Below are 16,490 nucleotides of genomic sequence, written 5' to 3' on the forward strand. Positions count from 1 at the left end.
AGACAAGGCCTTGGAGGCCTGATGGGGAGTTGGGAGACACTAAGGTGCTCATCCAGTCAGTGGGGGAAGTGTCTATTAAATTTCATATGTGTTACCTATTAGTCTTGATGACCTGGAAGCACTAAGATGTCTGGATGAAGTTTATCCAAATGTGTTGTTTCTTGGGTCCAATTTTTTATTTATGAGGACCCTGGCTAAAGGATGGAAAGCAGCAACTCTCTTCCTAGTTTCATCATGTGCAGTGGTCAGCAACGCCCTTTCATAGTCTGTGAATTTGAACTGTTCACTTGATCCCATGGGGCTTTCTAGGTAGTGTGAGTCTAGGGGTGAGGTCTCATCCTCTAGCATCCTGTTTTCTAACTAGGGACTGAGGACAGGGCAAGTCCTTTCCTATAGGTGAAATACTCCAAAGGACTCACTTTGACTGCCTCCTGACAGGCCGTATTTTGTTGTTTTTATGCCCCGAAGCATAATGGGCAGCTAGGGATAGATCACAGGCTTGGTGGTCTGGGAGAGATTCTGTTTATTTGTAAAAGAGCCTGGTAGATAGGTGGCCAGTCATTTCTTCTTTTTTTTTTTTTTTCCATTAAGTGTATTGGTATGTTTTAGGTATACATTATGATCACGTTTATCACAGTCATTTCTTCTTTTGACGATAAATACCAGGAAGCCAAGAGGGAGAATTTCCTCTTTTTTTATTAATAAATTTTACTGTATCCCATTCCCCCCATCAAGCCCCTCCCCTTCCTATGTACAAAAGCTGTTTCTATTTTTTCCTTCTATTTTCACTTTTTCTTTTGTCCCTTCCTTTCTCCCTCCATTCTCCCTTGTTCCCCTTCCCATTTGAACACTTTCTTCCCATTTCCCAACATTCATTATACATCTCAGTCCTTATTTCCACATTCAGCTTCTCACACCAGAGAAACAATGTATTTAAACATGTGTGTCCGATTTATTTCACTTAAAGAGTATGGTCTCAAGGTCCATCCATTTAGCTATAAATGTCTGAAGCTCACCCTTTATGGCAGAGTAGTACTCCGTTGCATAAAAAAGTCACATCTTTATCCAGTCACCAGTTGATGGGCATTTAGGGTGTTTCCAAGATTTAGCGATTACAAATGGTGCTGCTGTTGAACATGGTTTCAATAGCATATATTGCTGTGGTATGATTGTAATTCTTTTTTTCTTAAATTCTTTTATTGGTACATTTTAGGTATACCGTACATTTACGTTTATCATTGGGTGCTTGTACCTGTACATGATGTATCTTGGTTCTTATTTTTTTCCCCATTACCTGTGTGCCCTTCACCCCCTCCACCCTTCCCTATTTACATAGACTTCATTTCCATTTTTTTTTTTTTTTCTCATAATTTTTCCTTTTCCTTCTTTCCTTTCCCCTTCCCCTCCCACCACCCTTACCCCTTTGGACCTTTTCTTCCTATTTCAAATTATCAGTTATTCATTTTAATCATTTTAACCCTTGTTTATACTTTCAGTTTCTCACACTAGAGAAACTTCAGTATTTACACGTGTGTCCTATTTATTTCACTTGAGTATGGACTCAATATGTGATACTTTTAATTCTTGCAGAAAGATACCAAGAAGAATAGCTGGGTCAAATGGAACCTCTAGTTTTATTTATTTATTTTTTTTGAGGAATCTGATTTCCACAGTGGTTGCACCAGTCTGCACTCCCACCAACAGTGGAGAAGGCTTCCTTTTTCCCCACAGCCCCTCCAGCATTTTTTACTGGTTGATTTCTTGATAGCAGCCATTCTTTCTAGAGTGAGATGGAATCTCAGTGTTGTTTTAATTTGCATCTCTCTAATGACCAGTGATGTTGAATATTTTTTCATATATTCATTTGCCATTTCTGGTTCTTTATCTGAGAAATGTCTTTTTATTTCAGATGAGGAGGGAGAATTTCTTGCATTAGAAGCCATGGAGTAACAAAGAGACATCTTGCTTTTTGTGTGGCTCACACCTGTAATCCTAGCACCCAGGAGGCTGAGGCAGGAGGATTGTTGCCAGCCTGGGCTACACAGTGAGCTCAAGGCCAGCCTGAACTACTTTGAGACCCTGTCTCAAAAAAAAAAAAAAATCAAACAAACAAAAAAATCAGCCATATTAAGTGGTCCAGAGAATCCTGGACTCTGTCGTGAAGCAGTATTTTGCTTTTTATTGAATTTTTAATTCTTTTTTTTTTTTTTTTGAGCTGAGGCCACGTTGACCAGGCTGGTATTGAACTGCCCTCAAGAAATCCTCCTGCCTCAGGCCTCTGAACTTGGACTACTGACATGTTCTACTATGTGGCTTTTGTTGTTCAGGCACTAATAGAAGGGCCTGTTGGTTAGATCTTGCATGAAAATGTGTGAGAAATATGTTGCTACCAAAAATAGTACTTTTAAGATCCTGAAATTTTATATCCTTGATGATGTGTCAATGGAGTCTCCTTGTAGAAGGTTGTTCCTACCGAAGGTGGGTGTCATTAAGGTTATTTTTTTGTTGTTGTTGTTTTGGGTTTTTTTGGTGGTACTGGGAATTGAATCCATGGAGCACTGAGCTACTTCCCCAGCCCTTTCTTATTTTGAGACGGTCTCACTAAGTTGCCCAGCTTGGCCTCAAACTTGTGATCCCTTTGCTTCAGCTGGCCTAAGAGATGGGATTACAGGAAACACCACCATACCCAGGAAGATCTTGTTTTCAAAGACTGCATGATGACAGATCTCTTGGGTAGCCTGGAAAAGGTATATTGTGTCTTTGGTTTTGTTTTTTGAAGCAGGATTTTAGTATGTAGCCTAACTCATGATTCTCTTTCTTCAGCCTCCTGAATGCTAAGATTACAAGTGTGCGCCACTGTGGCAGGCTTGTTGTTTTCTTTTTGAAGTTGAGTCAAACTGCCTTCAAGAGATTACTAAAATAGTCACTGAGGAGAGTATGTTAGCCAAGCTCACAATAGCACAGTGTTTACAGTGTTATTTGCATAGAATCAGTAATTTCAATAGTGCTGATAATGGGCCCTTGATGGATGGGACCACTGCATTCTGATTGTAGTAATCCATCATGAAATGCCTTGTATTTTATTATTTTTTATGTATTTTTTGCACAGTGGGAATTGAACCCAGGGCCTTTGCACTGAGCTACATCCCTCATGTTCATCCCCTCTGTTTTTGAGACAAAGTCTCAGTAAATTGCCCAAGTTGGGCACTTTGGGGTCCTCATGCCTCTGCCTCCTAGAGTTCTGGCATTACAGGTACGCTGCACCACACTTGGCTTATTTTCACATTTAAGAACAGGTACATTGGATTGACAAATGGAGAAGTGGTTGGTATAAGCCCTCTTTAATGAACTGAGTTTTATATAGGTTTTAATCCTTGAAGCCCTGTTTTAATTTGTATTAACTGTTACTATTCTTTGCAGTGCCAGGGCCTGAATCTTAGACATGGTAAGAAAGTGCTCTGCCATTGAGCTATATCTCTGGACAAAACTTTTTTCTCATGTTCAAATCAAATTGGGAATCCATGGGTTCAATTTTATCAAGGCAATTTCTAAGTGTCAGTCTTACTTTAATTATATTATTTATTTTTTATTTTTTATTTTTATTTTTGGTACCGGGGATCGAACTCTGGTCCTTGTGCTTGCGCAGCAGGCAGCAAAACCACTGAGCTAAATCCCCGGCCCATTTTAATTATATTATTATATTAGGGTGTTTACTTGATATGGAATGTTTCAGGACAGTGGGTTTCCTGACTACTGGAAATTAAAGCAAAGCTTTAGTTAGCGCAAGGCATCCTTATATGTTTTGTTTTTTGTGGGGTTTTTTGTATTTACCATTTTAAGACTTTAGGGGACACTGATTAAATTTAATGGAATCCCAAGGTATAACTATAATTTGAGCCCCAGATTGAGTAAATTGCTTGGCATTTTAGCAAATGTTAAAGTTAACTTAAATTACCTTTTATTCTTCCACCTCTGTGTCTGGTGCTTTGTTTTTAAATCACTAAGTAATCTGACACTGGCAGCATTGTTTGTTGGGCCTGGCATTAGCTCAGTACTTGATGTGTATAAAGTGTAAAGCTGCCACCCTTCTCCCACTGGTGGCTGCCTTAAGCCCAGGCCTTTTTTCTCCCCTTTTAAAAAATCTCCAAGCTGCCTGAAATGGTGATTCTTGGTTTCTATCTCTTGCTAATAAGAAAAAGGAGAAGGGAAGGAACCTAGTGCTTTTAGGTTGCTGTGAGATGTCCAGACCTATCTCTTTTGTAAAACTTTTGGAATGGCTTGAATCATGGGTGGCTAAAATTCTTTTTTCTCTCATTGGATGTTTACTTGACAGGCTCTTGGTAGCCCAGATGGCCCCTGTATTGAATGTGGTTTCCCTCACCTCATTGTAGACATTCACCTCCCTCTGCAAATATCCCAGTAGACCTCATTAGGGCCAGGGGAACATACAAGAGAGACAGCAGCACAGGGATAGCAGACCTCAGCCGTAACATTGCCAGCCAGGTTATCTCCCTGGTGCCATTATTTCCCCAGGGAAGGATGCGTCTCTTGGCTGGAAAGCCAGGCGGCCTCAGACTGAATTTCCAACTCTGACAGTCAGCGTGTCAGTCTTCCTTTCATACTCTGCTGACCCTTGTGTTTGCCCCATGCCTACCTTACCACTTTTTTAACAAGTCAAGTCTACCTGAGCAAGGCCTTCACTCTGACCAGTAGCAAGGAGTGGCAGAAATTGAGTGTGGGTGTACCTCTTACCCTGTTAAGGCTGATGGTTGGTGGTTCCCAGACCCTTGCACGTCATGGAGGGGAGTTTTAGCATCATTTAGCAGAGCTAGCAGGCACAATGCACTGAGGCACAGATGGCTGCCCAGCCAGCCGGGAAGCCTTCCCAAATGGCACTTACCATGTGGGAGGACCAGGAGGGAAGCCAAGAGCAGTCTGAATGCCTTTCGTTGTGTCCCTCATGGATGTGCTTACCATTTGCTACACCAGTTGTATGTTTCTCTATTTTGATTCCAAAGGCCTCTCTCTGGAGTGTGGCCATAAATACTAACCCTGCCCAGAACTAGAGTTACATTCTGGTTAAGCAGGATGCAGACAAGTACACCACATTTATGAAATAGCAGATTTCATCGCCCACACATCCATGAGATTTGAGGTCCCACAAGAAGTATAGAAATGGTAAGAGCACTCAGGAGTGGGGGAGGAGCTGGAGAAGGAACCTTTGGACTGTGCCTTTTTTTTTTAAATGGCACTGGGGATTAAACCCTAGGGTCATCATGCAAGCTACATCTCTATTTATCTTTTTATTTTGAGACAGGGTCTTGCTAAGTTTCCCCAGCTGGGATTAAACTTGGGACCCTCTTGCCTTAATCTCTCAAGTAACTGAGATTTCGGGTGTGTGTCCCAATGCCCAGCTGGGGTTCTTCCTTTGTAAAGGACCCTGGGCATTGTTCCACAGGCTTTTCCACTGGGGCTGTGGATTGGCTAATGTGAAAACACTTTCAAATCTGGCTTTACTTACTTACTTCTGGGGTTGGGTCTTAGATTTGATCATAATCAGTAAGATAAGTGTGAGACGTGTTGGGCTTTTCATCAGTATGATGAACAAGCAGGCCATATGGCCATACAGAGGGAAAGCTTTAACCCAGCCATAGGTGACAAGATAACACTGGATTTCCAGTAACTCAGTGAAGCCTAAACATGGGTATTGAGGCAGTTACTCTGTTAAAGTTTGTGACACACTTTCAGTGCCAAGCTTGACATCTGTATAAAAAATATAATCTATGTTTCAGGTTGAAATTGGTATTAAAATTGGAGCTAGATAAGTAAATTGGTGCCTGGCACAGTCTTTGGTTTCTATTCACCATGCTGTGTGCCATCTGCATACATTTCAATTTCCTCATGATTAGTCAAGTCTGTGTTTCTACCTAAAAAGGTGCAAGAGAAGGTTCTGACCCTTCCCCATAGTGAGACGACACAGGCCGAGTAGTCACAGGCCATGTTAATCACTCCTTAAGTTTAGTCAGATTCTCACTGAATATTTTGTTATATAAAGACAAAATTATAACCTTTAATAATGTGTATATAAACACCCAAAGGAGATAGAATTGAGTCTGCACAGGTTTGCCTCTTGGCTTGTTGCTGTGTGATGCCCAAAATGACCCATGTGTGTTGGAGCATACTTTTGTCTAGTGAAGATCTCCAAACTTTCAGTAAGTACTCAAAGTTGCTGGAACTGGCAGCACTTTTGGGCCCACATATCCTGACTGTACTGCAAGACAGTAGCATGTGAAGGCTCTCTAGTTCAGAGAATATGCTTTGTCCTATGAGAAAGAATCTCTTTGGTCAGAATGTGGTGTCTCCCATTTGGCCCTGTAACCAAGTGCTCAGTGAGCCATTCTACTTTTTTTCTGATGAGCTATTCCTGAGTGGCAGTGTGATGAGACTAGTTGCTTGCATGGCTATGCTCTGTTATTGTGCTTCCTTTGTGGTGAGAAACAAGGCTGTGGATGCCAGGGGTAGGGGTTGACAATTTTGAGTGCACAGATGGTGCCAGCAGAAGCATAACTAGCAGAAATGCAAATCCATCAGAACTTGAGTCTGTTCCAGTGAGGAATGGCAGTGGACACTTTGCTGCTACCTCCCTTGTTGCTGTCGCTCTTTTCTCCCCTAACCCCATGATTGATGGTAGATGCTATGCAGTGTGGACTGAGTGGTGATTCATCCGGGAGAAGTGGGAGGAGCACTTTGATTCCTGTCCACCCGAGACGTCACAGGATGTTTCTCAACTAATCTTTGGTAACAGGTCTCCTGGTTAATGTGCTCCAGCCCTTTCACCCTGTTAGCTATTGCTATGCTAAAGTTTCTTGTGTTAAATAACCACAAAATAAAGACTGGGTGTGGTGGTACATGCCTATAATCCCAGCACTTGGGAGGCTGAGACCATTCTGGGCTACACAGCAAGACCCTATCTTTAAAAAAAAAAGTGAGTTGAGGCCCCTTTTGCCCTGCTAGCTGCTTTCCTGGCATAGGGCTCAGTGCTTATAGGGTTGATAATGACCCAGCAGAGAGGGAGCCTATTTGGCTACTCAGGCTGAGAGGACCTGAGTTACACAGCCAGAGAGGAAATCCATTTAACTCTGTAAGAAGACTGCTAGCTGCCTGATCTGTTTTAAAAGATATTATATGTGAGATCAGAAAGGGGGGGTAATAACCATATAGACAAAGGTCCTTCCAGGGCAGTGATGGCGAACCATTTAGAGACCGAGTATACAAACTGCAACCCAAAACCCACTTATTATTTTTGTTTGTTTTTTGGAGACAGGGTCTCCCTCTGCAGTGCAGGCTGGCCTTGAACTCAGTTATGTAGCCCAGGTTAGTATCAAACTTACGGTGATCCTTCTGCCTCAGCCTCCTGAGTGCTGGGATTATAAGTTGTGCCACCACGGCCAGCTAAAACCCACATTTTTTTTTTTTGGTACTGGGGATTGAACTCTGGTCCTTGTGCTTGCACAGCAGGCGGCGAAACCACTGAGCTAAATCCCCGGCCCTGAAACCCACTTATTTATTGCAGAATGTCAACATTGCAATTAAACCTGAATACTGAGGTTCTAGTTTAGAAAAAACAATTCATACATTTAAAAAAAACCACAACAACAGAGCTTTCAGTGATACAGCCTGGTGTGGCAGTGATGCCGTAGATTCACCAGCACTGTTCTAGAGGGAGGGTGACAAGAACCTGGCACTTGCTACTTTTCCTGTTACCAAGCAGAGACAGAAACAAAATACCTAGGCTTATGGTGGGTAAAAGCCTGAAGCAAAAGGAAGACGGGAAAGACTTCCACTTTAAGTGGCTTTGAGCCCGAGTGGGATAAAAAGGAACATTGAAGTTTTGGTTTTTTTACAGTGAACTTTACTTACTGTGCAAATGCCAGGTTGAGCAAAGATAATGATAGCCATAGATTAGTAATCTAATATCAAGCCCTAGGTACCAAGGGAGAATACAAAGAAGTTTAATAGATTTATATATGTGTTAGAATATTTTAGCTTAAATAATAAGTATATGGCAAATTATGTATAGAAATAGTTGAAGTTATGTATTTTGATTTCATTGAAACTCCAAAATTTATGTACCAAATTTATATATAAGAGGTAAAAAGGAGCTACAGTATCGGATTTTGTACATGCATAGTTAACATTTATGTTAAAATCCATTAGCTGACCAAAGTTCATCAGTTTTGGTATTGGTACTTAAAGTATAGGTATGCCTGGGAACCCACTAATTTTTGGCAGTACTGGCTTCAAACCTGGAGATGCTCTATCATTTAGTTGCATCCTCAGATCTTTTTTAAAATTTTGAAACAGTCTTGCTAAGTTGCTTAGGCTGGCCTTGAAGTGTTCCTGTGGTTTACATTTGGTTTGATACTGGAACTCCACGGGCCCTAATTAAAATAGGTAAGATGGCCCCAAATAAGTTAATACATGCTTCTCAAAGATTAACTCTTGTTATGTAAGAATCAGGGTGTAACTCAGTGGGTAGAGCGCCTGTCTAACGTGTGTAAAGCTCTGAATTTGATCCTGAGCACCCAAAAAAAACAAAAAAGAAAAGAAAACTTGTTATACGAAACTTAATAAATGGGTGACTCTCACCACTGTTTCTCTATTTGGCCAGACTTTTTTTTTTCCCCGGTGCTGAAACCCATGGCCCTGCCCATATTCGGCAAATGGTGTACATCTAAATCCTCAGCTTCTTGTGGCCTGTTCTTAAATCTGAAAGTAAATGAATAGATAAATAGCACTCATAGCGAATTACTATAGCCGTAATGTTGCAGTTCTGTTTGTGAAGATCCTTATAGGTGGCATTTAATGTAATTAAAACTACGGATTCTATGTAATCAGCAGCTGGCATTTTGCCCTTATGCTTGGATAATGTCTTACGTTCATTGCTTGTTTCACCAGCCTTGCAGTCTCCACTTGGGAAGAGACACAGTTTACCTTCGCAGGTTACCCTGGGGCACCTCAACACCTATCATCACATAGTCTCTGAAGACAACATCTGAAGCAAATCCATCTTTCTCCAGGACCACAGACAGGTAGGACATAATATTCATAACATCCAGCTCCAGGGACATTTATACACATTTACAAATGACCTGTAGTTTTTGGGTTCTGGGAGCATGCCCCTTATTTGTAAATTGTGCTTACAAATTTAAAATCAACAGGAACTCTTTCACTGTAGACATTTTGGCAGCTTTTCACACCTCCTGGAATCTCGAGATCATTTATGATGGCCTTTTGTTGCTCCAGTGTCTGGTGGAATAAATTGCCCTCTCAACCACACATCACACATGATTAAAATGAGCAGTGACTGGTTACCACTGGATTCTCCTGGAAACATCTCAGATCTGGGGCTGGCTATGCATTATGGTCTGGTTCCTGGGTCCTCTGCAGCTTGTCAAGGCCATTGTGGTCTTTACAGAGCATCAGGGCAAATCTAAGACTGCTGGAGGATCTTTCAAGAGAGAGCCTCTTTTTAGTCCCTTGGCAGATGGCAGGGACCTGGAGGAGGTCCTTTCTTCTCCAGATCCCTCAGCAGCCTAACAGGCCCCTCAAGATGAACTGAGAGGACAGTGGGAGCTGTGAATCGTACGAATGGTCAGCTGAGTGTCATGCATGGTCCAGTGCAGTGGAATATTGCTTTTCATACCTTACCCAGTATGTCATCAGTGGAGGTTTTTGAAAAGATCCAAGAATCAGCACACCTGGCAAAACCTGCAGCAGTCAGGAATATCCTGAGCATTTACTATAAATTATTTAGCCATTGCTTAAGGTCACTTCTTCAGGAAGCAAAAGAAAAGCCTCTTGAAATCTCTTGGGTTACAGAAAACCAAAATAAAAATCATATACACCTTTGTATTACTAGGACCACAATACTAGGCATTACTGGAATACTCCTTTTTCCCTTCAGAGTTACAGATATAGATATTACTGGTAATAACTAAGATAAGCTTTTCAAAATAAATGATCCTACAGTTTCAGAAAATAATTTGGTCAGAACCTTTATGTCCCTGAATAATTTTAGATAATTAGTCTTAATTGGCAGACAGGATGGTCTCCACAAAAAATCCTTTTAACTACAGTAGATCGAATCAACCCCTGCAGTTGTTTATCTTGCCTAGACTTATTTTTATAATTTTTTGCTCTTAACCCTGGCCATGTAAGGTCAAATACCTGGGACCATATACCTTTGAAGTGTCCTCTCGCCCTTATGCAGTGGGATTAAGATTAAAAAGTTATAAATGGAAGCCTGGGCAAGGCAGCTGCAGTGGTGGTTTTACTTTAAAAGGAATTGTTTGTGGAGACCAGTATTTGTATTGTGGCCCAGATACACATGCTCAACACCTATGCCTTTCCTTTTCCATCCTGCACTTGTTTTCAGTGAAACCCAGTATGTGGTAGGTACATGGGTGTGTGTGTGTGTGTGTGTGTGTGTGTGTGTGTGTGCGCGCGTTGTTCGGGATTGAATCCAGGGCCTTAACATTGAACTACATCTTCAGCGCTTTCTAAACATTTTTTTTTTTTTTTGAGAGGGCCTCACCCTATTGTGCTGGCTGGGCCTGAACTTGTGATCCTCTTGCCTCAGCCTCCCAAAGTGCTGGGATTAGAGGTGTGGACCACCATGCCCAGCTGTCTGTGGTTCTTTATCTACATGTGACCTCCCGTTTTCATTTATGCATGCAGCTCTGGGATTTGAATCCAAGGCCTCTCATGCTGGACAAGTGTTCTGCCACTGAAATACACCCTCAGCTTCTGACCTCCCCTTTTCCATCAAACCAAGGGTGCCATGCAGAATGAACTATGTTTATTCTGCTTCTAGTAAGACATGTTGTGGGTATAGGCTGTCAGCATCAGGACTGGAACAGAAGCCTTTGACAAAATTAAATCCTTAGGGCAAACCAAAGGGTCCTGTGACCCTTTCAAACCATCTTCCTTTTTTATTTTTGAGACAGAATCTCACTGTTCAGGCTGGCCTTGAATTCATTATGTAGCCCAAGCTGGCTTTAAACTTGCAGCTATCATCTTGTCTCAGCCTCCGGAGTGCTGGGATTACAGGTGTGAGCCAACATACCTGACTTCAAACCATGGTCAAAAGCTACAAGAAACATTGCCCGTTCTGTAACAAGCCAGGGAGTCTCCTCCGATGCAATGGATGGGTGACTGGCTTTTAAGTGAATGTGATCGGGGAAGGGGGGGCTTGTGCTGCTCAAGGTTACCCCTTCTTTCTGCACAGATACAAGAAGGACTAGCCAGACTTGGCCTGGGGATTTAGCTCAATGGTTCCACTGCCTGCCTGGAAAGTACAAGGACCCGAGTTTGATCCCCGGTGCCAAAAAAAAAAAAAAAAGGACCATAAGGAATAAGCCAACAGGCAAAGGCTTTTCGTGACATAACATCGTCCCAAAGATTTCCTGGAACTCAGAGATGACCTGTTTTCCTGGCCCTTGTAAAGGGCTCACCTGATTGAGGGCTAGGTGCCAAACTCTTGTAAGTTTAATTGGAGTTTTCCTGTTTGTCATCTTTTCGAGGTTTACCTCTGATGGGTAGGTCAACTTTAATATCTATACAATCCAAGTGACAAATGTTAGCCATCTGGATTTGTATTAAGATGTTGCACATCTAGGCATGGTGGTGCATGCCTATAGTCTCAGGACTCTGAGGGGGCTGAGGCAGAAGAATCCCAGATTCAAGCCAAGCCTGGGTGACTTAGTGAGACCAGTCTCCAAATAAAGAATAAAAAAGGGCCCAGGCATGGAGGTGCACGTTTGTTAATCCCAGCACTTAGGAGGCTGAGGCAGGAGGATTGCCATGAGTTTGGGGCCACCCTGAACTGCATAATGAGACCCTGTCTCAAAAAAAAAAAAAAAACAGACAAGGGCTGGTTGTGTAGCTCAGTGCAGAGGCCCTGGGTTCAATTCCCAGTACCATAAAAATAAAAAGAAAAATTGGGATCACAGAAATGGATCATAATGTAAATTTTTAAAAATTTATAATTTTTCTTTTCTTTTTTTTGGTACCAGGGATTGAACTTGGGACCTTGTGCTTGTGAGGCAGCTGGCAGAATCACTGAGCTAAATCCCCGGCCCTATAATTTCTTTGTTTTGTTTTGTTTTTTTGGTACTGGGGGTCAAACTCTGGACCTTATGCTTGTGAAGCAGGCAGCGGAACCACTAAGCTAAATCCCCGGCCCCCTATAATTTCTTGATATGAACATCTTCACACTCTCCAAGCACCCGGCTCATGCAGTGAGGTGCAGCAATGTCATAAGCTGATCCTGCCACATGTTTCCTTTCTTGTCCTCCCCTGGCACCATGGATATTCACATGCAGCAATGAAAGTTCTTTTTGTGAACTCCCTGTAGACCGGGTATGTCCAACCCATGGCTCATAGGCTGTATGTTGTCCTGGACAGCTAATAATGTCACAATATTATAAACTTAACATTTATTATCATGATTTTTATTTTCATTTATTTATTTATTTTTGGTACTCGGGATTGAACTCGGGTCTTTGTGCTTGTGCAGCAGGCGGTGAAACCACTGAGCTAAATCCCCAGCCCGGTCATGTGATTTTCAGCAAAATTTTTCATGACTCAGTTGCAGTGTGCTTGAGCAAAGACTATGTAGGGGGCAACAGGATGGTCTGCTGATTCTACCTCCTGCACGCGCTGCGCACAGTTGAACTGAAACTTGTGTGTATCAGTGCCCTGGAGTTACATGTGCTTGTGTAGCTCAGCGAATGAAAGGCATTGATTACTGGAAATGTTTCAGTCTACTACATATGTGTGCCTGTGAAGACAGGCATTAATGGTTATTAAGCAGACCTGTAGGTTTTCTTATTTAATTATTACACTGGGGCCTACTGTGTTATTTCATAAAATAATAAGTTAAATATTAAAAAACTGGACCAGGGATGTAGCTCAGTGATTCCGCCACCTGCCTCTCAAGCATATGGTCCCGAGTTCAATCTCTTCTAACAAAAAAAAAAAACCTGCTGTCATCAATTTTCCAGTATATTACTGTTAACAGTAGTCACCATACACCATATACCATGTACAATACATGTTAACTTCCTGTCTTGCTGAAATTTTGGGTCTTTTCACCAATATCTCTAAAGCGCTCACTCCCAGGCAATGGTAACCATGATTTTACTGTTTCTGTGAGGTTTTACATTCTACTTAGATGTGCTTGGTTGGTGTTTTTCTTTTTGTGCCTAGCTTACCATAATGTCTTGTAGGTTTATCCATATTGGCACCAAGACAGAATTTCTCCCTTTTTTAGCTAAATAATAGTAAGCATATATACTACATTTTCTGTGTGCTTTCAGAATCTATTGATGGAGTCTCGGTTGTTGAAGTGTTTGGTCTGTTTAGAATAGTGCTGCAGCATCTGTAGAGTGTTAATGTCTCTGTAATGTTCTGGTGTCCTGTCTGATGGAGTTAAACTCAGTAGAGGGACCGCTGTGGTACTTGGTAGTTCTTTTTTTAATTTTTGATGAATTTTCATATTATTTTCCATAATGGCTATATATACTACTCCTTTTGAAATTGAACTGCTTATCTAGTATATACTTTGCAGGTCAGTTGGCATGAGTGTCACTTGGGGTTTTTCTTTTGTTCCACTGGACTGTATGTTTTTATTCCAATACTTAAGCTTCTGCAGCCTTGTGATAGGTAGTCAGATTACATAGATAGTGTGGCTTCAGTTGTTTTTGTTTTAAGCTAAAAATTCCTTTGGCTATTTTAGGTACAGCTTTTGTGGCTTATCCCAGGGATGAATTTCACCTGATCATGGTGAATGATTTTTTTTTTTTCAGTGCTGGGGATCGAACCTAGTGGTGCTTTACCATTGAGCTACATCCCCAGCTTTTTTTATTTTTTGAGACAGGATCTCAGTAAGTTACCCAGGCTGGCCTTGAATTTGTGATTCTCTTAACTCAGCCTGCCAAGCAGCTAGGATTACAGGTGAGCATCAGCAAGCCTGGCTGAGAATGAACCTTTTAATGTTCTATTGAATTGGATATGCTAGTAATTTTGGTGATGTTTTCTTGCATGTGTGTTAAAGCTGGCCTTGAATTGGTGATCCTCCTGCCTTGGTATTCTAAAGTGCTAGGATTACAGGAGTGTGCCACCATGGCTGGTTAATTTTTTGCAAGGCAGGTGCCGGAACCACTGAGCTAAATCCCCAGTCCGGGTTAATTTTTTTTCATAGCTTCCTTCTCTGGCTTTGGTAACACAGTAATGCTGACCTCATAAAGTGATTTTGAAGTATTCTCTTTAATTTTTGGAAGGATATGAGAAGGGTTGCTGTTACTCTTTTTGTAGACTGCAGCTTTTATATGTCATCCCACTCTGTCCTCTCCATAAATTCTCTGGTGAGAAATCAGCTCCTGGGCTTTTTGGAACTCTTATATGTGATCTTCTTTCTCTTGTCTTCAGGGTGGGTACTCTTCCTGCCTTTTGAGTCTTTCTTTTCCTGTACTGGTGAACTTGTAGATTCACATGCTATGTATGTGCTCTAATGCAGAGCCTCAGCCTTGTCTTTGATTTTTGAACATCTGGTTATAACACTGTTCTAGTCCTGTGCGGATTTTTTTTTTTTGAAACTTTTTTTTTTTGGTACCAGGGATCGAACTTGGGTCCTTGCGCTTGCGCAGCAGGCAGCGAAACCACTGAGCTAAATTCCCGGCCCCGGATTTTTTTTTTTTTTGAGAACTCAGACCCTCCTGTATAAAGATACTGATGCTTTTTGCAGATGTGGGAAATATTTACCCTTTTTCCCCACTTTACAGTGCTGGAATTAGAAGGTAGAGCCACTTGTTGTAAGCAAGGGCTTTATCATCAAGGGACAACCACAGACTGTTTCTTTGTGTTTTCTTCTGCTTTGTGGAGGTGGAACAGAGGACTTCATCCTGAGCTACAACCCCAGACCTTTTTTTAAAAAAAATTTTGAGAAGTGTCCTGTGTACCTGGCCTTGAAATTCAGATCTTCCTACCTCAGCCTCCTGAAAAGGTGGGATTACAGGCATGCGTCACCCCGCCCAGCCTTGGTTTTTAAGATGCTATTTCTATCTTGTCTTTTTCTGTGGAAGTCCTATAAAGAGAAAATTCTCTTTTTATTTCACTTTCTTATAAATACCGTAAGGTTTCTTCTTTTTTGTCCTGTGACTCTATCTACATTTACAAATGCTCTGTCTTGGGAAATCATATATTTTTCTTTTATTGATGCTCTTTACTGCATTTTAAAATTTTCTTTATATGAAAACTAAAGATTAAAAAGTGAAAAATAGAAGCAGAAGTTACTGGAAAAAGAGAGCTCATCAGTAATAATATAAAGTGTTTCATTGAGAATATCTTCAGGTGTTTAGCACACTGATTTGGTATTTTCTTCCTGCTGCCATGAGCACTGGCAGGGCTTGGAGCACTCATTGTTTATAAATTGGGATTCCCATGGTTGAGATATATTCTGATGTGTTTAGAAAATCATGACATTCTTGTTCTTAATACCTTACTTGCAAAAATAGAACATTACATTTTTTAAGTATCCCAGGTATCAGTTTCCAGAGTCCATATTGGTTCTCATGTCATGACAATGACATTTGAATTTTTAGGGACAGATTTTATCTGCCTTGAAGTGCCAATTCACTGTTTCCTCATTACTGGAATCTAAATTTATGGAGGTTTTTATTTGTTTGTTTTTCATCATTAAATAATGATTATGTATCTGCTGTGAAGGATTATTCAAATAATTAAGTAAATAGAATAATTATATGATGGAGCTATTGTATATGCATAAGTACGCATCTAAAAGCTGTCAGTGTAAGGGACAGTGCTTAGCGTTCCTCCTTAAATGGGGTAGTATTACTAATCTCATGTTAAAGGATTTGTACCAGTTTAGTGGTGTTCACACATGTTGCCAGCGGAAAGCTAATGTGTGATGTTTGAAAACTTCTAAGTAATGCTTCTTGATTAAATGATTGATGTCAACAGGAATCTACATAACCCTGTTTAAAAAGGAATAGCTATTGCCACTATCCACTTAAGATTCATAAGCTGCCCTAACGTGTCTTGGAATCACGGAAGAGTGTGATCACACATATTTCACCATCAGACTTGCAAGATGGATGTTACCAGTTTGTCCCATGGTAAGTCTCATTGCTGGTGTTTGCCAGAGAATCAGCTTTAGCCCCCTCCCTGCATGATTCAGAGCCCGGTGGTGTGAGCTAGAACAGCTATGCTACTGGTCCATTCCTGAGGTGCTAAAGTGGGCCAGAGAACACTGTGTGGAAGTCAGCTCCCTGGTATGTTGTCTGTGGGAAGAGGTGCTCCATAATCAGATTCATGAGTTCTGTTGCCATGGGGAAATTAATCTCAGGTCTTAGCTCCCTGCTTGTGAAGTGAGACCAGGGTACTTTCTCGACAGACTGCATGACTTG

General features: G+C 41.3%; 1 protein-coding gene across 8 annotated transcripts in view; it reads left to right on the forward strand.

The window, feature by feature from the left end:
• The window catches only part of LOC101706350 (uncharacterized), a 30,877-nt gene that overhangs the window by 5,773 nt on the left and 8,614 nt on the right, over positions 1-16,490 (forward strand). For 4 of the 8 annotated variants that reach the window (XM_087201779.1, XM_087201780.1, XM_087201777.1 and 1 more), the window contains exon 3: positions 8,959-9,092. Coding sequence is in view for 3 of the 8 variants with exons in the window: in XM_021245203.2 (XP_021100862.1) it covers positions 16,175-16,199 (25 nt within the window). In the remaining 5 variants the exon portion in view is untranslated. Of the gene's footprint in view, positions 1-8,958; positions 9,093-14,949; positions 15,068-16,044; positions 16,200-16,490 lie in introns of those variants that run through there. The other 4 variants (XM_021245203.2, XM_021245201.2, XM_021245202.2 and 1 more) reach the window with 3 other exon arrangements.

The sequence above is a fragment of the Heterocephalus glaber genome, unplaced genomic scaffold (genome assembly GCF_053883595.1).
Source record: "Heterocephalus glaber isolate CG9 unplaced genomic scaffold, H.glaber_assembly_v1.0 deba00001761, whole genome shotgun sequence".
Classification (NCBI taxonomy): domain Eukaryota; kingdom Metazoa; phylum Chordata; class Mammalia; order Rodentia; family Bathyergidae; genus Heterocephalus; species Heterocephalus glaber.